This window comes from Astatotilapia calliptera, chromosome 20 (assembly GCF_964374335.1).
Source record: "Astatotilapia calliptera chromosome 20, fAstCal68.1, whole genome shotgun sequence".
Taxonomy (NCBI): Eukaryota; Metazoa; Chordata; class Actinopteri; order Cichliformes; family Cichlidae; genus Astatotilapia; species Astatotilapia calliptera.
Window position 1 is genome coordinate 8,329,174 of NC_137441.1, and position 26,627 is coordinate 8,355,800.

At 40.7% G+C, this 26,627-nt stretch overlaps 1 protein-coding gene across 2 annotated transcripts; it reads left to right on the forward strand.

Annotated features, from left to right (window-relative positions):
- Positions 1-397: 397 nt before the first annotated feature.
- Positions 398-25,716, forward strand: LOC113013101 (inactive dipeptidyl peptidase 10). Of its 2 annotated transcripts, none has more exons than XM_080294986.1 (25): positions 398-770; positions 6,205-6,319; positions 7,444-7,539; positions 7,719-7,813; positions 9,347-9,418; positions 13,307-13,359; positions 13,955-14,036; positions 14,499-14,619; positions 14,699-14,853; positions 15,140-15,237; positions 15,405-15,528; positions 17,863-17,904; positions 17,985-18,089; positions 18,711-18,802; positions 19,621-19,668; positions 21,640-21,758; positions 21,851-21,898; positions 22,199-22,297; positions 22,572-22,638; positions 22,775-22,969; positions 23,069-23,123; positions 23,218-23,317; positions 23,426-23,484; positions 24,224-24,296; positions 24,399-24,572. In XM_080294986.1, exons 1-25 carry the CDS (start codon positions 519-521, stop codon positions 24,428-24,430), a joined length of 2,397 nt encoding a protein of 798 aa, XP_080151112.1. In that variant the 5' UTR covers positions 398-518; the 3' UTR covers positions 24,431-24,572. The 2 variants fall into 2 exon arrangements, with proteins under 2 accessions (XP_080151112.1, XP_026009504.2); XM_026153719.2 differs by having other exon boundaries at positions 404-770; positions 24,395-25,716.
- The last annotated feature ends 911 nt before the right edge of the window (positions 25,717-26,627 follow it).

Sequence of the window (26,627 nt, forward strand, 5' to 3'; positions counted from 1 at the left end):
TAAAAATAACTATCTTCACCTTATAATATGGGTATGTTTCTATTCGACAGGAGTGCAAATAGTTTCCCTTTTTCCATAATAAATGTGTTCTGTTCGACCCCCTAAAACACACATCCTTAACTTTTAACTTTTCCAATCATACTTTTAAAGCAATACTATTCTTCTCTGGCCATATTATATTCATAATTGTGTATGAGCTAATCAAGTCATGACAGATGGGCTAAATGTGTCTATAGAAAGGTCCTTGCCTATTGTGGTTCTCCTTATATTAAAATAGGCGTTCACTGCGCTTTAATTTACTTATAGAGGCAATAGTCACGCTATTAAATTATAGCACTAACCTTTACCTGTGCTTTTACGTTAATCTGGCTTATATCACCTCCAACATGTTTTATTGTTTTATAATTACGCATTTTAAAGGGGGACTGGAAAAGCTGAACAGCTGGAGTCGCCTACGGTTGTATTTACATGCCCAACAATGTTTTATCATGATTAATAGCCTAAAAACAGATGAGTGAATGAACGAAAGGCACCCAACCAGAGAGAAACTGAGGCGGAGAGAGACGTTTAGAGGGAGTGGGTTGGTTGAGTGTGGGGAGGGGGACCACCAGCCCACCGAGGACAAACTTGCAAGAAGCAGAGGATACAGAAAAGGCTCCGCAAGACAACAGTGCAGCAGCTCGGCGAGTTTTGAGGCTACAGAGGCAGAGCAGAGCTTGCAGCGGATAACAATGATTGCAACAACTCAACAAAATATGACCACGGATCTGGTATGTGTGCATTTTCTTTTGTTTTGTCCGCACTTTTTTTTTCTTTCTTTTTAGATTCAGAGCACGTGTATGTGTGTGAGAGAAGGGGGTGTTTTGTGATGTGCAGTGAGGAATTGGTGTTTTTGCCTTTTCGCCCGTTCACACTTTTCTTCGTTAATATCCATCACCTGGACAGGCTTGACTCTGTGCACTGCGGTGCAGGCTGAGCTAACGTCCGGTCGTTGTCACTCCTACATTGTCTTTCTGTCCCATGCAGACTTTTTCAGCAAAATATCTGCACCAGAAACAATGCCCATTCCTCCAACAGTCAGACGTGAGAATTTGTTCTAAGAGACTGTCCCCTCCAGCGTGGACCTGCACAGTGATAAAGAGGCAGGCTGCGCTGTATGATTGATCAGCCCTCTGCTGCATAGATGTGTTGTCAATGAGCAAAGATTATGAGCCAATATCTTCTTTTTACACTTTAAACCCTTGCTAGTTATGGCACATACTCCATAATATCTGTAATTCTGATTCCATACAGATTCCCTATTCAAATGTAACATTCATGTATTTTCATGAGTAGACAGTTTTGCCTCTAAACAACTTGTGAGCTCACTGATATGCATTTACATGTAATGTTATTGCACAGGATGTGATCTGCAAGATTCATTTCTGCCTTTCATTCACCGATGGTGTGTAAGTGTGGTTGCGTTATAAATGGTTTAATGTAAAATTGAAAATACACGTAAGTTAGGTGGCATCATTTGTAAACTCTGAATTTAACCCTTAAATTAAAAAATAAATCTTGAATTATTCAGGAATTTTTATTGGCTGCTCTTCAGCAGAGTCCATTTTTAAATCTTGGCAAGTCAAATAATGAACAGGTCAAACTGTCACTCTTCTTGGGAAAGGGTTTCAATCAAGTGGTCATTAGAACAGGGCTACCCTGAAGGTGAAAGTGTTCAAGAGACTAGATTGAGTAGTCTAATTATATCTAATTAGTACGTAGCCTATTTGTGATACAGATCACAGAGATGTCTGGCATTAAATGACACACTAATATTTAAGTCTTTTACTTACAAGCTGATGAGAGGAAGTATTAATGAAATCATAGTCTAAAAGAATCTTTTATTATAATCCTTCTGCACTTTTGTCTCTTTCAGAGGGCCACAAACGGCTGTGAGGCTTATAAATATTCCATTAGCTGCAAGTGACACAGCATCTCAGTGCAGTCTCCAATCAATATGCGAAGCAATTAATGAGACAATAATATTTGTTCATTTTCAATAAGAGGGTTTGTTGCTGCTTCACTGGGTTATAGACTCTCACCTGTCTCAAGTCAGCGAAGTTCAAATACTATTGACACTATATAAAGCCTAGTATTACAAGACTGCAATCTACAGCCTCACGAGGCACCACCTGTCTCTTGGCCTTTGGACCAGAAAAGAAAAAAGTGAAAATAACTTGTGTCATGTGTTGGTGTGTCAAAATATTAGATAGAGAATGTACAAATTGGATTGTGGATTCCACTTAATGTGACAATCATCAACAAAATAAAGCATATTTGTGTCAGAAAAACACAGCGCTTTGTTTGTGGTTCAGTAAATCCCTGCCATTAAGGAATGCAACTAGCAGTGACAGCAATATTTTTTATCCTTAACGCTGGTTAAGTGCCAGCATGACACTGGGAGCTCTTACACTGAACCTATTACGTGTATATCATTTGCTGGTATCCCTTTAGAGCTTGCTAAAAAATGGCATGTTCGTTTTTTTTATTTGTACTGTAACTCTATATCTCACCCGTAGCTCTCCCACATGTGTTTCTACTGATGCTGCTTATTTCCTAAGGCAGGAGCTTGGCCACTTTGAGTGGCTGGACACGCTGAGGAAAAGCTCCCTTGTACAGCAACCTTTTGTACAGTAATTTTCGTGCGTGTGATGGGGAGCATGAAAAGAAGACAGGGCAGCCTTGCAGCAGTAGAGGCTAAAGCAGCCTTTCATTTCACTAAGGCTTTTGCTGCATTGTCTGGTAATAGCCTCGAGGGCAAAAAGAACTGCCCTGTTCCATATGGTGTCCTACCACCTACTGTTTTTTTTGTGGGGGGTTTTTTGTGGGGGGGGATAAGAAACTAAAAATCATAATTCTGGTGCAGTGAGTTAGAGCACTGAAGTTCATGAAAGACAGCCTTAGATACGGATCAGTCTTGATGTCATTACTACAGCAGTTTGGTTACCATTTATTCAAACTATGCTAAAGTTAGCAGTTTGCTCTAATGATGACTTTCATTTTTAATGAAGGGAAGGGGAAATATTGACAAGATAATGCATATGTGGGTTATCTGCAGATGTCCCTTGCAACCTGTTATTGTGAATCCTTAAAATCAGGAAGCTTTTGTTTATATCGAGGGCTGTATGTGACTGCCAATACATCTCTCCCTTTTATATGTTGGTAGTTATTTCGTTGATGCCTTCTCCAATGTTTTGTGTGCAATAAACATTACTGGCCAGTATTAAGGGATGGGGTGGAGTAGGGTGGGTGCCCGGAGGTATGCAAATCTACAAGCAGAATCCCTGAACAGCCTGCATTGGTTTCTTCATTCCCCTGCATGTGATTTATTGTTGGATGCCGCAAAGACACAGAAGATGGAGTTAAGGAGGTCTCCTGAGCCTAATTTATGAATTCTGAGCGCCGCCTGGATTCTGCGCAACCCAGTTGTGGTGCATGGCTGTGCAGACTGAGTAATTGTGTTTGGCGTGACTTGCTTTTGTAGTGTGCAAACTCGATCAATACAGTTCAAATTGTCTGATTTTGTGTGCACTTCATTGAGGAAAGGGGGCCAGTTTGTTTGTGTGCAGGTAAATAAGCAATTGCTTCTATTTAGTGTAAATTCTAAGTCGAAATGGTAGAAGGCACAAAACAGGCTTAGTTTTTGTGAGGTTCTTCCACTAGGAGCTGTCATATATTGCAGGAAACAGTGTTTAAGGAAGAGTGTCTATCTAAAAGTTTTCTCAGTGGCTGTATTCCCACTGTTAATTGTTTCCCATTGGACCTTGTACACATTATTGATTCTATGATTTGGCTGAATGAAAAGCCTGTGGCTCTGCTGGCAAATGTAAGACCTCTCTCTCTCTTCAAATTCAGTTCTGCATGGTTCGCCAAAACTCCTCTCACGGGGATGCCTTCAGGATGAGTTATCCACAGAGGTATTGCCTTTGATTTGCAATCTTGCACCCTCTGGTGTTTGACTGACACCACATCCCGGATTCCACTCCAGCTCGTGTGGGATCACGCAGGCTGAATAAAAAGACTGTCTATGTGTGATTCAGTTGTGGTTTGGCTCAGCAGAAAACCCACATGGAGATATTTTTGCTTGTCCGTCAGGGTGCTGACTGAGATAAACCTGGTCTGTCATACAGCTTGTCATCTGTTCGACTGTGACAGCAGTTTGTGCTGCATTAGGTTCCCACATGCTTTGTGACCAGCAGCCAGTAGGCACTAGCAGCTTCGCCAATGTTCACTCTGGGGATTCTGCTCAGTCTGTCTGCTCTGTACCTCATTTACAAGCGTGACAAAACTCCTTATATACTGAAATCTGGGATTCTCCCTGTCTGCCTTAACAACAGCGCGACCTTAATTGGAAGTATAGCTTAATGTCTGTGCTCAGGAGAATAATAAGAGCTGTGCATCTCATTAGGCAGATGTTCCAGGTCTCATATTGCTCATATAAAGAGAGAAAGGACGTGCAAGTGTAGTGGTATCAGTTAAGTGAAGACTTTAGTTGAAAATACCTGTTTTGACTGAAATAACAATGCAGTTTTATTTTATGCTTAATAATGACTGCATTTTACAGCATATCCACTGTTTTCTTATAGACCTTCAATTTTTTTATAGCAGTTTTTCAAACTTTTAGCCAAAATTGCTAACTGTGCAATATGATTCAGTAACTGTACTCTACCAAAGTCTTCACATACTATAGGTTTTTTATCTACCAGAAGCAGACTGGGGAGCAATTGTTAACCAAGAGGGCAGGAAAATGTGATAAAACAGTGTTAGACCAGGCAGGAGATACACAGCCTTCAACATTAATCTCCTAGCTCTGGCCTGCACAGAAAGTTCAAACATCGCTTACAAGTTGTCCCTTCAGGTGTAACTGGTTTTAATTTTGAACATGTTACGATACTGCAGCCGAGCAGATCTATTAAAGATGAGACCTTGGCAGGAGTTTTGTGCTGGCAGGCCCTGAGTGTGAAAACATGTAATGTTTTAGAAAGTGGTAAAAAATGTGTCTCAGAACTAAACTTTTGATGCAGTTGGACCCATAAAGAAACACACATGGAAATGAGTTTTTCCAGACATTTTAACTCCAGCTATGTAAGTACATCGTCAGTTTTCAGCAGTTTAATAGACTAAGTATCGGGGGCTTTAAATCAGACAGTGAAGAGAGGTAAGGGCACATGTGTGGGGGAGAGAAAGTACTAAGATATTAAAGGCTGATGTCAAGGATAGTATGACACAGAACTGGGGCATCTGGTGTCATGCAGGGAGCACGGAAGAGCAGCAATCTGTTGACCAGTGCACCCCATATGCCCTTCTTCCGCTGCCCTCCTCTTGACAGCCTGGTGGAAAGTGATCAGGACCAGCGAGGTTTTGAGGGCCAAGTCAAAGGGGTGAACAGAAATAATGAAGCCTGAGTTTTATGGCTGCTTTGTGACTGAACTTTCACACTCCAGCAGACGCGCGGCTCCAGCAGTGCCAGCAACTCATTATGAGGGGAGCAGGGCACAGCCTGGGAATCACACACAATTGTGTTTAATTGTGACTGATACTGATGCAGGCTCATTCTATCAGTTTCCCCTGATTGCATTCGGAGGGTACACGAGGACTAGAATCTAAAGTTTGAAATTTTTTTCTCTTGGTAATTGCTTGTTGTTTGTTGCTCATCATATTATCTTCTTCTTCCTTTTATTGCCTTTTTAACAACTTCATCCAGTGCTGTTGTTTAAATCCCGACACACAAAGCAGCTCTTTGGAGGTGAAGTATGAGATAGCTTTTTTTTTTTTCTATAAATGCACACAAGAACAACACATTTCTCAACAACTCTTTAACTCATCCCCCTCTGTTTTAGCTGTACCACATGGCCCATCAGTCATGTAACAGGTGAAATGAAGCAGAGATAAAAAAAAAAAAAAAGAAAAAATTACGGCGTGGCTAAAATTGGTGCCGCAATTAAAGACATATCTCTCATATGCAGCAATTTTGTGCTGTTCTCATATGGAAAATTGGTGTAATTCAGTGAGAGCCCTACGATGCTGAAGGCTGGTCTTAGCCCCCTGAGCCTGTCGGGGAGAAATTTCTGTGACTGTGGAAATGAAGCAGCACTAATGTCCTCCTCCTCAGCTGTTCTCGCATTCATCACAGTGTTTGTGTGTTTGTGTACTCTTCAACATAAGGACCTGGGCAGTACAGATGGTCCTCCGAGGAACTGGAAGGGCATAGGGATCGCCATGGTGGTGATCCTAGCTGTTATGTCTCTGGTCATTCTCTCCGTCATCCTCCTCACACCTGGTAAGAATGTGGACAAAGAAAATGGTTAAAATAGTGGGAAAGATGTTGGGGAAAGTAAAAGTATCATAGCAGAGAGGAGATGTTTTAAGGAGCACTGAAGAACCTCTAATGCAGTGCTGATTGCATACACTCCTCATAAGTCTATAGTAGGGCAGGGAATATATGAGGCCAGCAGCCAGGCAGCTTAGCTTAGTTGCATAAAGACTGGAAACAGAGGGAACCAGCTGCCTTCTTTCCAGAAGTAACAGGATCCTGCTACCAGCACCTCTAAAGCTCACTAATTAACGCTGTCTCTCCTGTTTGTTTAATCCTGACAAAAAAACACAGTGTAAATACAACCGTTTATGGGCTTTTAATCTAGGTGACAATTTCTTGGCCCTGAGCAGTTGCCAGGCAACCAAGGACAAATTCAGGAAGCTATACAGCCAAACTAGAGAGAACATAAAAACCTCCAAAAGTGACTTCTTGGGTTCACATTTTAGATTCAGTAAAGATTAAACAAACAGGATATATTCTGTTAACCCTTAAAGCACCGTGCTATGATTTAAAGGTCCGACTTTGTGATGGTTAATAATAGATTAGTTCACACACTCAGATACTGAATTCAATGACTGAGTGAGGTGGCTTCTTTGGGCTACTGACAGTTCTGCGTGGACAGCTCTGGAGTCTCATGAAACTCTTAATGTTCTTCTTCAAGAGAGGAGAATTATTATTAAATTTAAATAGCAACATGGCTCCATAACTGAGACTTATGTGGTAATGAGACATCTGCCCTGTGCTCATAATATGGTAATGACACGTACAAATATTAAATGCACCAATGCTCCTGTAGCTGTACTGTGCTTGATGCCATACTGAGTCCCTTAAAGAACTGAGATGTCTGTTTTACTGCTGATAATTTTAGGCAAGCTCGCAGTGGTACTCCCCCCCCCACATCTTTACATTATAGAAAAATATTCCACTGAGTGTTGCAAAGTAATAACAGTAACTTTGAGTATGCAAAATATGAATCCAAGATGAAGCAGGAATGTAGGCCAAGTTGCGAAAAGCCTCAGACTTTGCATTTCTGTAAACAAAGGAGAGTTTTTGATGTGCTAGTTATCGCTGTCTCTTTGCTTTTAAAGACGAGTCTCACTTGTTACTTCGCTCCCATCTCACGATGGAGGACCTCGAGAGTGAAGAATTTAAGATTCATAACCCCTGTGTGGCATGGCTGAATGGTAAGGATCCATATTCTCACTCACAAATCACTCTTCATTGATAAAGTCCTCATAACAGTCTGACGCCTCTTTAATGAGGTCACCTACGACTGAGCCACTGGTTTGCAGCAGCAGCCACTGGTTCTGTTCTTTCATTCTAATAGCACAAGACCTTCTTCTGTGAACTCAACCTTTTTTAGAGAACGAAGTTGCTCTTCGCACCAGAGAGGGACATGTCCTGTCGTTCAGCCTCACCAGCAACATAACCACAACTCTGCTGGACAACAGCTCCCTGGTGAGTAACAGGAACACTAAACTTTTAGAGAATAGATTTCAGTATACACAATTGATCATATCCACAGAGGCCTGGGCACACTGATGCTCAAATAGACAGATTAAGAGGAGTATGCTGTATTTCCCACTGCTCCACATCCCACACTTCAGACAAAAAAAGATTTGGAAGAGTGACAGCATCGTCTAATTTCCCCCCCAATCTGGCTGCTCTGTGAGCCCTCAATACGAGCCTTCAAAGAGAATTTCCCAAGCAGGGGCATCATTTTGAACGCCGCCTCTGCACGACACTGACAGACTTATGTGGGTCATTGCCGAGGAGCTTAAAGCAGGGCTGTGCTGTCAGGTTGAGAAGTCACTCCTCGGTTTTGGGATAGAGCGTTTTTTCATCTTTGCTGCTGTTTCCAATTCCAGAAAAAGATTTTTTTTTTGGTATGAAGAAGTATACAGGATTTCCTTAAATAAATGAATCGCTGAGACAGATCCACCTAAATATAGTGTCTATCCTTAAGATAAAAAATTCACATTAAATCAGTAAAACTTTATTTCCAAGAGTTTCGTACCTGTATAAGAGACAATGAAGAACGAGTGAATGAAGATTTTAATGAAAGCAAAAACATGGGAAGCAAAAGCTAGATCACCACAAGCCTTAAACACATGGCACATGTTCTCATGACACAAAACTGGCTTGTAAGAGGGATTTTTAATTAAGTCATGAATTATGGAGGAAGTCAGTAATCTGAAGAAGGAATTAGTGTGACATGGAGTTTTAGCTAGAAAATGTCCTCGAGAATTTTAAACTAAACTATAATCGTCCCACAGCTACTTGGTTTAAACTAGAATATAAAACATTAAAACTGTCGAAATGTGAAGGAGAAGAGTAGATTAATGTTTGAAGGTATGTAGCTTTTTTATAGCACTGAAGAACAAACAGTAGTTTTGGTTATTTGTGAGTTTTCTGTGTATATCTTGTTACACACTGAATAAAAGGACTGAAGAAATCTTTGTTTTAGTGAATACCACAATAGTGAAAAGAAGACTGATATTCTGTCGGCAGTGATTTATATTTGATGGTCTTTGGCTTTGTTCTGGATACATGAAAGGCTGGAGACCCCGTACACAACAGAGGAAACAAAAATTACAGGATATATGACGGTTATTAAGTTTAATGTGTGTGTGTGGCTCAGTTTATTCAATGTCACTTGGAAATACACGTTATTTCCACGTTATTTACATCATATTCTTTCCTCTGTGACTTTATGTGGCATTTGCAAGATGTGCAGAAATCACAAAATTATAAATGCATCATCGGCATCATAATAATGGGCTGCTTATGTTTCCAGTAAAGCAGCTATAGAAAGTACAAGACAGACATGATTCTTGAGGAAAAACTCGACATCAGAGAATAACAGTCACAGGCTTTATTTGAAATGATAGAAGGCAGTTAAAAGTGGAATTATCATACTAAATATTCTAAAACATTTTGGAATGAAAAAGAAGATTTTCTAATAAAGCGTTGTTGTCTTTTTTTCTGTAGGACCTGACCACTACTCAGTTCCAAGTGTCTGCAGACAAGAGGTTTGTCCTCTTGGCATATAACATTCGACCGGTAAGTTGCCTTTGAATGACAAGTGGGCTCAGACTTCCCCAGAAAGAATCATCAATCTTATCCAGAAATTATCCAGGGTCATGAATTATCCACTAGTATCAAAGACAAGCTGTTATGACTCACAGACCACCATATGTCTGACAGGCCACTAGTGACAAGCAAAACAATTGTGACATGCATCCTGATCAGAGCCTCAATGAAAAAACGAGGAGAAGAGCAAGAACAGAAGGAGTGTGAGGAGAAAAGAGCGTGTGAGTGAGCTCATTTATGCAACTGCAGCAATCTTCAGCTCCATAACACCACTTGCTCGATGACTGGGTTAACATATGAGGGGCTGAATATTTAAACTGGCTGATGGCACGACGTGCAGGGAGTTGACGAAAGCTTTGAATGTGATTGCCGTGAAGAGTTTAGCACACAAGTGCAAATGGGGGATGGGGAGATCAAGGAGATGAAGAGGTGAAGTTGGAGCTGCAGTAATGAAATCACCTCTGCCTGTTCGGGGGGGGGGAGAATTTTAATGAGAATCTGACGAGAATCTCGATTGCAGGTGGTTTCAGATCAGCGCTGGGGTGGACAAAACACAGATCTTTTGCTCACTTTACTTTTAACACCGCGTAGCTCTGTGTCTCCACCCCCCACCAGCCACCTCGCTCTCTAAATGCCCTCATGGTTAATAAATAGGTGAATCTTTCTTCAAAGGGAAGGCAAGTTGTGTAATGTGCAAGTAATCGATGAGGCAAGAAAACAGAATTAGGAGGAAATGAAGGCTCTCAGCACATTTCCCTGAGTTTTTATTAACAATCTTTAAACAGATTTTTATGCTTTCTCGGTCTCTTCTTTATTCAACCTCACAGCCTTTTCCATTTCTCTGGGTTTCCTTTAGAGACCTGCTTTTGCTCTAATCACTGCGTATCATATTTTCTCTGTGTGGGGGGAACGAATGAGCCTGTTGCTGTGTTACAGCATCATCACAAACACAGTGCATCCATTCTAACTAAATTATTGAGCGGTTAGTGGGGATTCAATCAGCTTTCACACATTTCTATAGAGAAAGGGCTCAGATCCGTGCCCAGATTGTGGGTTGCTTTGGTTGATCGTACTCTATGTCATTAGCATACTTCCTTTGATATCAGCAGGAAATGTCCTGTCTAATCTGTATGCTCAGAGTGTGCGCATACTCGAAGAAATCAGAGACAATAGGCATGGCACCTGGAATCGTTTGTTTATTTAGAAATAAATTTCTGTGTTAGCATGGCTGGCATATTGTCAGTGTGCGCGGGGGCTATTCCTCCTCCATGCTCCTCTTTTCTGTGGCTGCCTCCTTCTTTCTCCTGCTTCATCTTCCTCACTCTCACTCACTTTTTTCTGTCTATCTCTGGGGGGATTTGTGCTGACTGAAGCAGTTTGCGCCAGGCAGCGGCTTTGCCGTTCAGAAGAGCAGATAGTGGTAGGGAATGAGAGGAAAAAACACAGAAAGCAGTGGGGAAAGGCAGTAACGATGGAGGAGTTTGCAAATGGGATATGCATCGCTTGACCTTAGATACAATGCCCAGTTGAAATTAGTCAGAAAGAATACCCAAAAATGTCTGAGATACTAGAAGGAGAGAGCTGTAGTAGAGAGAGAAATGTGTGTGCAGGCTATGTGTAAAGTTAAAAGGCTTCTTTGGATTTTGTACTACCTCTAGAGGCTTTAGGGGAGAGTTGTGCCCCGTGAGTGAAAATAAATGGATTTTGATAAGAGAGTATGTGCATAAGTCAGTTAGGGAATTTTTCCACACATAGGAACAAGAGAAAGCAGGTTTCCTACAGGAAAATATATTTTCTTAAAGCTTATTTGAATTAAAGAGGTTTGCCTTAAGAGTTTCTTTTCTGTGTGTGTGAGAGCAGAAAGGCAAAAAAGAGAGGACGTACATATTTTCAAATGAGTGATGTTGAAATAGTTCAGCGGCGGTGGAGGTTACCAGGATTGATGAGCGGAGGCAAATGAACCGGTGCCTGCCAAGACAGTGTAGTTTCGGGACAAATAAAAAGCAAAGGGAGTTGGGTCTGCACTCTGCAGCAAACCCTGATGGGTGCTTGTATCAAAGGCAGCGCATTGTGGGGCTGCTAAGTAATGCATGTGAGGCAGGAACAATGTTGAGAAGGAAGGATGCTATTATCTCCGCATTGTGAGTTTTACGTTGTACAAAAGCCTCTAATAACTGTGCTCCTGCAAAGGGTGCTGTAATCTCTATACGCAGTCTTTGTCACATTATCCAGCAATATCTTCTGAGAATGTAATCATGTGTTGTGCCCATACCCCCCTATTTGGCAGCATGGAGGGGGTGGGTAGTAAAAGGGAGGCTGACAGGCAGCACGATCTGGAGGATTTATGATATGTTACTGGCAACCACATTAGAATTCACTCTGCCTCTTTATGACAGATGCTCTCACTCTCTCTTTCTATTTATCACACAAACACACAATAACACAGAATCTGCCAGTGATGTTAAATCACAAGCAGAATCTTTTGGTTTCTAAACAAATCACAAATAGCTGATTTGGTATGGTGCTGACAGCAGTGCTGCCCCCTTTGGTCTTGAAGACTGATACCCCCCTTTAACGTCCTGTCGCGGCTCCTTTCACTCTATCTTCTTCCCTCACTTTCCCTTTTGTGTCCACCACTTCATGTTATCCTCTTCCTTTTCTTGCTCCTGTTTTGTGTTGTGAACAGCTCTTTTTCTGCTCCACCTAATGCATAGCCCCTCATGCGCAGCCGTTATGCTACAATCAGATTTCGATTTCATTTAGATAGCCTTAAAATTTATTTCCACTCCTTTATCCCTGCAGCTTTAGCGCTGTGTCATTCCATTCATGCATTTTCTAACAACAGACAGCACTGAAGAAGGGGGGAAAAAAAATCCAATTTCACTACTAATTGTGTTGTATAGAGGATGTGACATTTAATTTCTTTAGGGATTGGTTTTCCAGGTGGCTGGGGCCCTTAGTGGCCAGTGGGCAAATGCTGCTTCCAACTCTTTGCTTGAAAAAAGAGGTGTGCAAATCAATATTTTGCCTTGAATTCATTAGCTATTGCTTTGATCAGTTGCAGTTAAGAGACACACTTACATGCACAAATACGTTCACACACGTGTTAATTTAATTATTCAGAGCTTCTGATGCTTTTCTAAGGTTTGCGACACAGCTGCCAGCCACTATAGAGCTCAGTGTGAAGGATATTAACCTTAACGATGCTGTTTAATGGGAATGTCTGTCTTCATTTTTTGTGCTTTTCTTTCACATGCCATGTCTTTGGTGTTGTCTCTTTTGCTCAGTCTTGAAGGTCCAACTTTCTCTTATTCACTTGAGATCTCAGTTATGATGTAATATGGATGAAATTGCTGCCAGTAGTTTAATGACTCCTGCAAATTAAGTCCATATCACTAAGACGTAAAGATGTGATTGGCTCAATAAAAAGTAGGGGAGTGTTAAAATACCATCTACTAAAAATGATTGCATATGCAAATACTTACAGCACGAAGCAATTTTCCACTTCCATTCTAGCTTAGGTGAAAGAATAATATTAAATATAACTATTATCAGTGAAATATTTATAGGCTCACTAAACCTTTACCTTTGTAATTTTGGAATAAAATTATGCTGCTCCTTTTTGCCAGGTAATAAGCCACTTGACTCAGTCTTTGCAGTGATTTCAGAAGCACTTAGATGATGCAAACATAGCTCCTTGTTGCTTACGCTTAACTGTAAAATTTTTTTGTCATAATATTTGTCTCATTTGCATTTAACCTTAATTGTACATGCTCAGGTGCATGTGTGAGCACTAAAGTATGTGTTTTCATCTATGTGCGGCACACCTTTGTGCATGATATCCTCTACCTTTTTCAGGTGTTCTCTCAGTCCTTCACTGCCTCCTATGCTATCTACAGTGTGGCTAATGGGTAGGTGGAATCATCACTGCTAATGCATGGGCTGCACTGGGCATGAGCGTTACCAATGCAAGCAGACCTGCAGATTGGAAAAAAAAAAAAAAACTTTCCCCAAAGCGTGTTTCATTTGAATCAGTATTTCATGTTTCTTTCAGACGTCCATTCATTTGTCAGTGTTCTTTCCAGGCTCTATAAGGTTTGTATTGTACTTCAGATTTCACTGCCTGAGAATCATATTCAGCATTATCTCTGGGAAAAAAAACTCTTTGGTAGCTGTGAGTGATCCCTTGAAATTCTAAGGAGTTATTCTGAAAAGGATTTCTGGAGGACCTGCAATATTGCCCGAGTATGCCTTGGAGAAAAATGTTTGCCTGTCCTAAGGAAATAAAAAAAAAATTGTGGCTAGAAATATAGAAAAAGAAATGTTGCACTCTTGCATGAATCAGCCCCGTTCTCTGTTTCATTTTCCCTCTCTGCATCTTGCCCCTTTGTTCTCACAGTGCAGTAGCTCCCTCAAGGGCAGGGCTTGGATGGACCTTGGATGGCTTCAAAGAGGAGAGTGTTCCCTAATGGAGGGCTTATGTTTGAGTTTTTGTGTGTGTTTCAGGGATCTGCTTGAACTCAGCCCTCCAGAGGGGCAGAAGGCAGCATTACAGTACGCTTCCTGGGGACCTCAGGGGAACCAGCTGGTAAGTGAGGGCCTTACTCATGTGTTGTCATCTGCATCAATTAAAACTGTCAGTATGGTGGAAGTGTTTATCACCCTTTAAAATCCAAAATAATGCTGAATGCCTCCTCCATTTGACATAATTTTATTCATCATAACGTCAAAGGTACAATATCTTATACAATGAACTCCACCTGAAGTGGCTGTCGCACTGTAATGGGGTTTTGTGCTCATAATACATATATAATTCATCTACCTGACCTGCAATGTAATTGGCTTTTGCTGCTATGTCAGTGCTCATCTGCAGCTTATTAACTGGCAAGTGAAGATGTATTGGCTCCCACCCGTGTGTGTGCTAGCCAATGATTCATTCATTCTTGGAGGGTGTCCGCTTCTCGAATCATGGAGCCAGCAATGAAGTCTGCAACCTTGCTGTCTTTGATAATGGATTGGCGGTGCTTTCTGTCTGTGCTGCTCATGCCAGGCCTTTGTGTTTGACGGAGATATCTACTACAAACCGAGTGTGACCAGCGAACCCCTGCGTCTTACATCCACTGACCAGGAGCAATACGTGGTGAACGGCCTCTCTGACTGGACTTATGAAGGTAAAATGTAGTTCACCTGCTGACTCTCCAGATTCATACTTTTACTTTGATATTACAATAGTTCTTTCTTCCAAAACAGAGGAGGTGCTGCTACAATATGCCGCCCACTGGTGGTCTGTGGATGGTGCCCGCCTTGCATACCTCAGCATCAACAACTCTGTTACACCTGTGATGGAAATACCTCATTTCTTAGGTGGTCTCTACCCCTCCAATGTGCTCTTCCCTTACCCTAAGGTGAAAACAGCTAAGCACTTTGCAGTCACCAAGTGTAGGCAGTTTAGAAAAATGCCACTGTTTCATCATTTGAAGTTGAGTTCGCAAAACTATAAAATAAACTATAAAGGGGAAAACAAAGGGTCTTTCTGAAGCTGCTGTGCCTCAGCCTGAACCAAAATAGCGGACTGACAAGTAGTGCAGTAGGTCTCTTGCTGTTTGCATGACTAAAAAGATTTGCTTTTATAAAGAGCATTCATTTCATATTTTTTAAGTTTATTTTATCTGGGGGGGGTTTTCTTCACAGGCTGGCTCAAGTATCCCATCAGTCAGTCTGTTTGTGGTGAATCTGTATGGTCCAGCTCACACTCTGGAAATGATGCCTCCGGACTCCCTCAGAGCCAGGTAGCACACCTTCGTAAATGCTGAAACAGAATAAGCCTTAAAGGATTCAAAGCACACCTGAAATTACTACACGTGTCCAAAGTTTTCTTGCTTGTTTTTCTTTTTCTTTCAGTTTCTTCGCACCACTTTCTAATACTTTCTTCATGTATCCTTTTTTCTTTCTTCAGAGACAACTACATATCCATGGTGACTTGGATCAGCAGCACCCGGCTCGCAGTTCGTTGGCTGAATCGTGCACAGAACCAATCTGTGCTCTGTGTTTGCGAGGCTACCACAGGGGCATGCTCAGAGGTGAGCGGTCATCACTTGTTCCACATTAGTAATCTGAGCACCTTCTGCTGCAATATACAGCTGTAATAGAATTTTTTGCTTCATTTACACAGTGTTGGGAGTTAAGATTGATTTCCTTAAGCTCCCAAATCTCCACTGACTGGATTAATATTTAAGGTCATTTGCTGCATGAGAAGAATTTTCAGTGATGTACTGCAGTATTTTAGTCCTGCTGCTCTTCTATAAATCCTCACAGATCTCACTTCAATATTCCAAAATATTATATTAAAAGGGACCTATTTTAATATTTCCTTCTTGTCATGTATACAGTACTGTGAAAAAATGTTAAGCGAGGCCTCATTTTGCTTCCAAGGCGCCAGACTCGCTTGTAACTTTTTGAAGAGGTCTTGAGCAAGAGTTCTCCAGGTTTTCAAAGTAATGTCTTTTAAAGTTTTTCTTTGGACATTGGCGGCTTTTTCCCTCATTTTCCGTTCGATCCTTGTACCTGACCGTTTTCAGAAGAATCTCTGTTTGTTTGTTAAGGCAAGTAACACAGAACGATGAATCATTCGAGCATAAAAGCGGCATTTAATTCAAGGGATGAACCACTGCTGTGTCTACACATAGCAGACAACTTAGCAAATAAACGAATTTACTTGTATCTCTGGGGACTTTCCTACTAGCAGCCTGTCCCGAGAAGCACAATTTGTTCTCATTTCCCATCTACAGAAGATGAACAGAAAGTCATGTACTTAGGAAATTGTGGGGAAAAATCCAGCAAACTCCTGACACAGGACTTAAGAGATCTATCTGGCCCTTCAGTTCATCCATCTACTGTTCACTGAAGCTTCATCAGAAATGGTCTCAGTGGAAGGGTGGCTGTCAAGAGTTTTTTTTTTAAGGAAAGGAAACAGAAAAAGAGGAAAAAGTCTGAGGTTTGTCAAGTTACAACCAGTGGATTCGATTTTGAAAATTTTGGTTCAAATCATCATCACTACAGTCTGATAGTTATAGAAGAAATGGGACTCACTCCCAAGGTGTAATATAATGACGATTTGTCACGTCCCGTGGTGTTCCTGAGGAACGTGAAAGGTGTCCGTCCGCGTTCTCAGGCTACGCGCCGAGTTATGGATGTAATCCAGTAGAATGACACTCCGCGGTAATATACGTTCCAGCCATGTATTCCAGCCCTTACCATAACCTTATCCCTAACCTTAAACAGCACTTTAACGATGTTAGATAGTGTTTCCCAAAGCCATTTAAGTAAAACAAACGTAAATGTGTAGATTCATTCCAAGCGGTTCTCATGTTTCCTCATTTTTCCAGTCACGTAATCCAGGGACGTGTTGGGTGGCCAGAAGCGTAATATATTGACGATTTGTCACCTAGCGTAAAATGTTAAGCTTTGGGAGTGAGAACATGTTGTGGACTGATGAAGACAAATTCAAAATATTTGGTTTGTATTGTCATCAGTATGTATAGAAGGGGTCATGTGAGAGATCAAACAGTGACTGTCTGCAGCTATAAAACACAGTGAAGGCCTCGTCATGGTTTTGGGCTGCCCTTCAGCCAGGGTTGTTGGAGATCTTATCGAAAATGAATTATGAACACAGAAAAGTACAGATTTTGATCCACCATTCAATACCAGAACAAATTATGTTTTTGACATATATACTGTATTTCTATTTATGTTTGCATGTTTCAGTACATTGCTGCATCTATTTCCCATTTTCCCAGAAAAATATGAGGAATTGAGGGGTGGCTCAAGACTTTTGCATAGCCCTGGAAGCCAAATCCTGACGTACTAGAGTGCTCTAAATGCTTGGTTTCTCGAAGTTTTTTTTCTGTGTGAGCACAAAAGCCCCGCCCATACAGTTCAGATCCTGTGTTTGTGAGGGGCAAGCAATCAAAAGAAAGCTGGCTTAAAGGAAGAGGAAAGGGAGCTAGAATGACTTGTGTGTGACTGTCAGACGATGTGTTATCAGAGGTTGCGCTAAAGCACGCTGTACTGGAGTCCAATAATAAAAACACATTAACAGAATTGACTAATCCTGAAGGCTAAAGAAAAAACATTAAAGAAAAAGTAAACATTAGAGAAAAGTTGAAAGAATGTAATCCATATTTGTTCAGTGTTTACTGCCCTCTCCTCTACTATTATCTATCTCTAATACACTGAGAGCCTCGGGTAACTCTATTCAATTAAAAAGTCTAAAGAATAAAAGCTGAACCCTAACCCACAACAATTTCTATTTTTACGCTATTTTCATTTGCTTTAGTTCACTTTTGTTGGTATAAAGCACTTTATAACTCATATAACTAATGTTTTTCTACCTTATCTGAAATTAAAATTCACAGAAACACAAGATGGCCATGGACATAATGCAAAACCAGCGACAGGTATGTTGTTCTTTTGTCCTATGAAATCTGTTCACTCCTCTTCTTCTGTCTCTCTTTTGACTGTGTCCTTTCCTTGGCAGGATGTGCCACTGTTTTCAGCAGACGGCTCTGTTTTCTATACCATCCTGCCAGCAAAACAAGGTGCTCGTGGAGAGTTTCGCCACATTGCTGGTCTTGCAGCCCAGGTCAGTTTTGGGAGGTTTTTAAAATAAGCTGTTGTTAACATTTTGGGGGAGGTCACATAAACGCACTGTGATTGCTAATCTCTTCAGCATAGAAGCTAAAGTGTGTTTTTCTCACCGTCTCCTCCATTTCTTTCACAGGCAAAGCTATTTGATTGCATTTATTTTCCCCCTAATTATACAAACAATTGAGTCTTTATCCCCGGAGTGATTTTGCAGATTAATATTTTCTTGGTCCTTCGCTGTTTTTATCTTTGCAGTTTATTTCCATTTTACAGCTCATTCATCTTGAGCAGGGTAATTAAACATGTTTAATGATGCTTTATAAGAAACATAAACTATGCAGGAGAAAATTATCTTTTCAAAGTTAACACCTTTGTAGTTTTTGGGCTCATATTCTGAGGTTTCTCTCCTATATCTCTTTAACTTTAGTTCCCCAAAAAAACGTAATAATTATAAGTACTCTGCCTGCACCTCCCTCTGTGTCAGTTTCTTCGATTGAACTTCATGACCCTTTCTTCGTGTTTGTTGTCGTCTTCTGGCGCATTCTTGCTGTATCCTTCTGCCTATTTTTAGTCAGCGAAGGTGTCTACTTCTTCATCTCTGTGTCTCTGTCTAACGCAGCTTGCCATCCCCTCTGTCCCTCCTCGCTTCTTGACATCAGGGAGCTGGGATGTCACCGTGCTCTGCGCCCTAGACGAGAAGGCTGGAAAAATGTATGTGTGAGCCACAGTGTGTGGTGCTGGGGCGAATACGGCTTTATCAGTGCTCTGTTTCTTACCATGAACACACAAGTGACAGCGGGTATAGTAGAGTCGAACACTGGCCATAATTATGCTCTGTGAGCTGAGAATAAGTTCTAGATGTGTCAACCTCTGGGGAGCAGGCTCTTTTATCAGGCTAAACACACGTGATTGTAATTAAAAATAACTAAAATGCCATTTTAACATGTAGGATTGATCTCGGTTAAATACCCCAAAGGAAACAGCTTTAACTCTGACTTTGGAAGGCATTGCATCGAATCTGAAGAGCGTAAAGGATTACTTAGACTGGACCAGAGCAGATTATGGCTTAAATCTGTCTTTATCCTGCTGGGGCCAGAAACCCCACATGAGCTGATTGACTGAGGTGTGAGCATGGCAGACAAGCAAAGAAAGGCAGTTATTTTCAGTCTCAAAGCCCCCAGGTAGCTGCTTTGTGCCTGAAGACAAGTAGTTCTGACTTACAGTGTTCTACTTACATTTGACACAAGTGTACAATCCTATGATTACATTTATACAGGAGTGGATGGTAAGCATGAGAAATACTGTACTGTGAGAAAAATCATCATTTCTAATTCTGCCTTAGAAAATATATATGGCTGATTTTTTATTACATGCTGGAGTATGTAAATAGCTGTAAATAGATTTTTGTCATGAATTATTGATATCTGGAATAATTAGGATGAAGCAGGGGCTCTCAGATGTTATCTGCAGTGCTAGGACTATACTGTGAGTAACGTGCTATAACTATGATTTGTTTTTGTCCTCCTCAGCTATTTCCTGAGCACAGAGGAATCCAGACAGAGCAGACACCTTTACAGGTAATGTTTGATCTGAAATTGTAATTATGGTTTGTAATGGATTATGATATATAATGGTTTGAATGGGGGTAAAGGCCCAGGGACCCAAAGGGTAGGCAGACCTTGATACGGAGCCTCTGTTTAAAGTGATGTTTGAAACCATTGAAAGATGAATGAAAGATTAAAAACCACTCCAAAAACACAAAGAGTAGTTCTCAGCTCAACTACTAATTAGAGATGTACTCCAAAACCAACTAAAATTTCGCAGCCTCACTTCTGGCTGTTTTGAATAACCTGCTTTTAACATTGTTTGTTGTCTCATGCCTTGTGGTGACCTTGGCTACCATTAATCCTTTGCAAAAAAAAATATTTTCATTTAATGAAAATAAACTTATCAGTTGTCAGAATCATTTTCTTAGCTTCATTTCCTTCTCTGACTTTAAGAAGGTGGTTCCCTCATTCATTTCACACTGGCTGTATAATTCTTTATGTACGTGGCAGCTAGTCTTTGCAGTCACCTAAAAAATGCATATTTAATTAAGACGTATTATCTATATTCACCTCTCTGCATTTCCTCACAGGTGATCTTAGTATTGATGTAAAGATTTTATTGCCTGTTTGTAAAATCACTGTATGAATTAGCACCTCCTAACCTCTCTGATCTTTTAACTCCCATCAGACCTTTGTTTTACTTTTTTCTTATTATTCATTACTGTTGCTCTTTCAGCTGGAGGGCATATTGGTCAACTTCTGTTGTTTTTCAAAGTGCTTAAAAATAAGTACCTGACTCTTGACCAAAGACCTGTTTTTCTATGTCTAGGTACAGAATGTTAATTCAGGATGTCGAAAATACACCCAAAAATATAAAAGTTACTTTACAGTACTTTATATTGCTATAGCAAGTCATGTTATTGTGGAACCTTCAAGATTAAACGTTGCATTAGGAGAAATGCAGTTATTGATACATAAAATGAAACTACAAAAAGGTCACTTAAGTGTTAAAATTGCTTGTCATAGACACTGACCTGATGCAGATTTTGTGCAACATTGTGGCAGTAGTCAGGGTAATTAGATATTTAGCTTATTAACATTACTTGTTCTAACATATAATTAGACCTATAGTCTGCTGCTCTGTTAGCAGCTCTGTGAGGCTGTTCTTATTTGCTAACATTTGCTAATTAGAAGATAACACAAAGTGCAGCTGAGGCTGATGGAAATGTCATTAATGCTCTGGGAACTTGGCCATAAACCGTGACAGACTTAATTTTTTATTTTTGCCTCAGGATGTTGCTAAATGAGAAATTAGAGGATGACCAAAGTAATTTTAATTTATCTCAAATGCAACATAAATGTCTAAGCCAACTTTATCACAATCCGGGCAATAGCTGTCAAGATACTTTACTTAAAACCAAAGAAAGTGGTGGGAATGTTAGCAGGATATCATGTGGGGGTCATTAATGTTTCTATAAAATTATCAAATAAAGCTAAGAAAGAGTAGCTGCACATTTTTGCATCAGCTGTATATGAGCCACACCAGCTGCTTGGGCCAGAGTCATTTAAGACAGATGATCTCACCTATGGTAAACCACTTGTCTGTTCCCTCATCAGCCTCCTAGCTTTCATATCTTTTTTATGAGCTTACATACCTTCGGGCTTGGGGAAATGCTTCACCATTATAGAGAAGGGAAGATGGCTTGCTTAAACTTTGTCTATGATTAATACTGTATGAAATTTGTAAGCACTGTGGTGGAGAGACATTTAGAGACTCAACACTGCCTAACAGAGCAATCTGTATAACGACTTTTACGTCTAACCTTATTGAACCCCATTTGTTTCTGAAAAGTCAACTCTGTGAACAGTCTGTCTCTTGACATTGACATTTTCCTTTATATTGCCCCAGTCATTTGTCCCACTCCTGGAGCAAATCAAACTGCTTTAGACTTTCCTGTTCTTTTGAAGTGTGATCAATAATTTCTTCTCTTTTTTTCAAAGCGTGGACTTAGATGGAGTGTTTCAGCGCCAGTGCATTACCTGTAACCTCATAGATGGATGCCGTTTCTATAAAGCCGTTTTCAGCCCCAATCAAACCCACTTTACACTCTACTGTTTGGGTAAATCACCCACGCACGTGCATATTTATACACATACAGGCTTGCATTGCTCAGACAGTTGGTTTTATAATGTCAATTTGAAAAATCCACAGGCCCGGGAATCCCTAAAGTGACGGTTCACAGTACAAAGGAACCCTCCAGTGAGTGTTAGATCTTCTTGTCTCAGTAATGGTAAAGTAATACACACATATACACATACACACCGGCTGTCTGCAGTTTCCCCAGACAGCCTACAGAGAGCAATACATTCAAGCAGAGCCTAAGTGTAAATCCATTACTGTCATGCTTGTGAACACTGCCCTCTGCTTGTGGCTCTCAGTTAGAGCCATTTATGTGAAGATGATATGGAACCAGGTGGCATGCTGCGGCTGTCTTGATGGGGGAAAAACATTAAGACAGTATTGGGGGGGGGGGGTTTGTTTGTCTTTTAATCTCCACAGGGTATGTCGTCTTGGAAGATAACAGCCGTCTGTCTAAAGCTCTGGAGGACAAACGACTCCCTGAGACTCTGTTCAGGACACTCTCAGCAGATAACCATGGTACCGCAAAGACACCGCTGCACTTATTTGTTAAACTCTGTTTGAAGAAGTATACTTAAGCAATCAGTTAATATCATTAGAAACAATGGAGCACTGGCAGAACAAGAATCTCAGCCTGGAAGGGACAACTGTAGTTAAGTATTGACCAAAGCAGTAATTCGTTTTAATTGTTTGTGAGTGATAGTAAAAATGTCCTTCGGTTGGGATGTAATTAGTAACTAAAAAAATAAATGCAGACAAATGTGTTTCTTCAAGCCCCGTTTCCTTTCTGTAGATCTGCACCTGAAGCTATCTCTGCCTCAGGGGTATGAGGCCAACCTGCACCCTCTCCTCATCATTGTGTAAGTATCATTAAACAAGCTTGATAAATGTCAGCTGCCATTTGTTTTGCAACCTGTGACCCCTAATCTTTTGATCGCTCGTCCGAGACTAACAGATTTCGCCACACTTGCTGATCTTATTCCTCTTGTTGTTCAGAGATGGCATTCCTGGCAGTCAGTCTGTAACGGAGGAGTTTGCCCTCGACTGGCCTCAGGTCTTCTCCAGCATGCACAATGTGGCCTTGGCCCGGGTGGATGGCAGGAGCGGGGTTGGCCGTGGACAGAAGACCACTGCTGTGGATCCGCGCAAACTTGGCTCAATGAGAGTCAAAGATTATCTGGCAGTTATAGAGTCAGTCCAATTATGCTAAAACAGAAGCATTTATAGATTAAATATAAAAACAAATCTTGGTAGTTGAAAAACTAAAGGTCTTTTACGTTGTTTCCGCAGGTTGTTAATGCAGCTGCCTTATATAGACGATCGCCGGATGGCCCTCTATGGAAAGGTTATGGCACTTTTCATTTTAGACATTTATTTCCTTTGGATGAAACTCATCGCAGATATAATTGATGTTAACACGTTTCATTTTCTCAATACAGGCATTTGGTGGTTATTTAACTCTCAAGATGTTGGCAGCAACAGATAAGCTCTTCCAGTGCTCAGCTGCTGTGGCACCAATAACTGACTTCAGGCTTTACAGTGAGCAGAGATCTTGTCATTAACTATTCATGTAACCGGGCTACGAAAATTGTGTCACAGCTCAGAGGCTGTTAATTTATCAGAGAAAAAATTTTCTACTGTTTGAAGGTGCTGCATTCTCGGAGAGGTACCTTGGACTTCCTGCAAAGGAGGAACATGCTTACTTGGTGAGACTCTAAAGTTAGTCTAGAACTGAGACATTCAGGAGTCTCAGTGTGTTTTGATGGGTTAAGAGATAACTTGAAGTTGATTGCAAGTTAATCACTAATAACTAAACCATTTTACCAAGTTGTTAATAACAATTTATGGTCATTTTTGAGACTTTAGTTTGCAGAGCTGTTGAATTGTACTGTGTTCCCTCACTGATTTATGAATGGTGCGAAATATTATAAATACATTGATGATAGAATTGTCCTGAACAAAAAACCACAGCCTCATGTAAGATTTCAAACTTGAATAACCACCCTTTAACTTTTTACCCTATTAAGACGACATTTAACGACCTCACCAGTAACCTTAATTATGAGTTTTGACATTTCAGTATATGATATGTATCAATAAATACATGATTTGATGACCATTAGATTAGTTTTTACTGTTTGTTTTTTTCAAAGATAGCCGTCAAGACCACCCTCACTTACTTCTCATATAGACACAGTAATTTTGCTATGTAAGCAACCCTGAAATATGACAGAAACCCAGAAACTGATTGTTCGGTTCAGAAAAGAGCTTAGGTCGTTTAAGGGTTACTTCTAGTCTACTTTCAAGGGGTAGAGAGTTAAACCAATACTAAACATTGAAACTTTTTTTTGTCAAGGAGGGATTTACTGCGGAGCCAGTGTGATAGACTGCTATTATTTCGCTTAGGTGTACCCAATATCTCATCCCCTTTTGCAATCTTTTCAGACTGCCTCCATGCTGGAGGAGGTTAACAAGCTGAAAGATGAGAACTTCCTCATTCTGCATGGAACTGCAGACGGTGAGATCATGTTCATTTTATGAAAAATGTGACAGCTATATTTTTGAGGGGTAAATTTTCCTTACATTATTTGTGGGTTTGTGTGTATTCATCCAAAGCAAGAGTACACTTCCAGCACAGCGCTGAGCTCCTGAGCCGTCTGGTAAAGGTGGAGGCCAACTACTCTCTGCAGCTGTACCCAGATGAAGGCCACATCCTGAGAGAGCCCCGCAGCATCAAACACTTCCAGCGGACAGTGGTGAACTACCTCCAGACCTGCTTGAAGCACAGGCCCCTCCTAGATTCCATAGAGGATGAAGAGGAGGAAGATAACTGAGCCCAGCGTTCCCCTTTCTTTCTTCTGAAGGGACACTCTAAGGATTGTATGCCATCTAATGCATTACCTTGAGTCGGATATCAGGCGCAAGAGCACAGGAGTGGGGACCAATCGCATCAGATCACCTCTTATAACTTCTGGAAACATTGATGTACTGTATAATGTGTTGCACAGTTCCTGCTGTTTTAATGTATGTTTGAGGCCCTATTTGTTTACAAAATTCACTTTAGAAGATGTGGACTACTAGACAGCTAATGATTCTGCTGAGAGTTTACAAAGATTTTAAAACATGCATGTCGTAATGGCTGCATGATGTGGATTAGTTTACATTGCATTTTGGGTGTTTTGCTGATTTTAAATCTTGCCTGCAAAGGCAAAATCTGCCAACAGCCGGGAATACACGACGCACTTTAAAGGAAACTCAGTGTAAGAGATGAATCAGCCTTGCATGTTTAGTGATTTGCATAAAATGCCGTTAAAAGGCTTAAAATCACCCCATCTGAACGAGTCGAGTCTTACAAAACCAAATATTTGGGACAGCTGTGATGCAAGATGTCTGCATCACAAAAGTTAAGTTACAACACAAGCTGTCACCACTGGTCACTAAGCTATGCATACTCTGCACAGTATTTGAGGTTTCACTGTAAAATCAGTTATTTCAAGTTCTTTTTTTATGTAGTGTGTTCCCGGCTTAAATAAACTAAGATAAGGATCATTTTTAGTGTGCCAAATACATTTTGTGGACTTTATCCACTAGTTTTGTTTGCATTTTGTGATTATGAATGACTTTGAGGCTGAGCGTATTTATACTAAATGCTCCAGTTTAAGAATGAAAACAACTGTAGGCCTGTGTACTGTATTTGGAAGTGCAGTACATTTCTGTTTTGATACATTTTAACCATTTCTTGTGTATTGCACAGTTAAATTATTCCTTGAAACAAACTGTTGAGCCATTATGTCACAGTCCACAGATGCTGGGCCTGACCATCAGTCTGTCAACCATGCATGCAGTTGGTATGAAAAGAATGCCATTGATTGTAGACAACCAGCTATTCCTTTCCCCATAAATCCTTGAAAATAAAGTTTCCCATTTTACAGTGAAAATACATTTTTCTTTCTTTGCTAGTAATGAGGAAGTAAGGGCAGCAATAAAGGGGATGAAGAGTGGAAAGCAGGTTGTTCCAGATTACACCCTTTTGGGGGTATGGAAGAAGACTAGGAGAGAGCAGTGGACCTTTTAACCAGATTGTTTAGTATCATGTGGAGTATTTCTAATGTTAGGGAGTGAGAGGATCCTGGAGGAAATGAGAATAGCTACTGTTATAGAGTTTAAAGAACATGGATAGTGTAGTGTATTGTAAAGTAACTGCGGAGGGATAAAGCTGATGAGCTACACCATGAAGACATGAGAAGGCTAGATTTAGAAGAGAGGTGACGATTAGTGAGCAGCAGTATGGCTTCATGCAGAGAAAGAACAGTACAGATGACATGGTTGATCTCAGATTGTTGCTAGAGAAGAATAGAGGAGGTCAGAAGGAGTGCTTTTGTGAATCTGGAGTAAGTATATGACAGACAGGGACTATGGTACTGCATCTGGAAGTCAATAGTGGGAAAGAAGCATTTGAGGGTGGTGAAGAACACATGAAGACAGCGAGACAGTGGTGAGGTATGTAGCAGGAGTGATAGATAGTTTAAGGTGGGGTGGGATTACTTCAAGGATTGGCTTTTTGTTTGCAGTGGTGTTGGATAGGTTGACAGATGAGGTCAGGAAGGATGAAGTGGGAAGGATGGAAGCAGGAAGGGTGTTTGAATTATGATGTTCAAAGACGACACTGTGATCTGTCTTGAGAGTAGTGAGCAGGTGGAAGAGAGCCTGGAGAGGTGGAGGTATGCCCTGAAGAGAAGAAGAATGAAAGCCAGTATAAACATGACAGTATAGGTGTGCATGAATGGGAGGGTAACAGATTGAAATTTAAAGATGCAAAGAGCAGGAAGTGAAGCTAGATGAGTTTAAA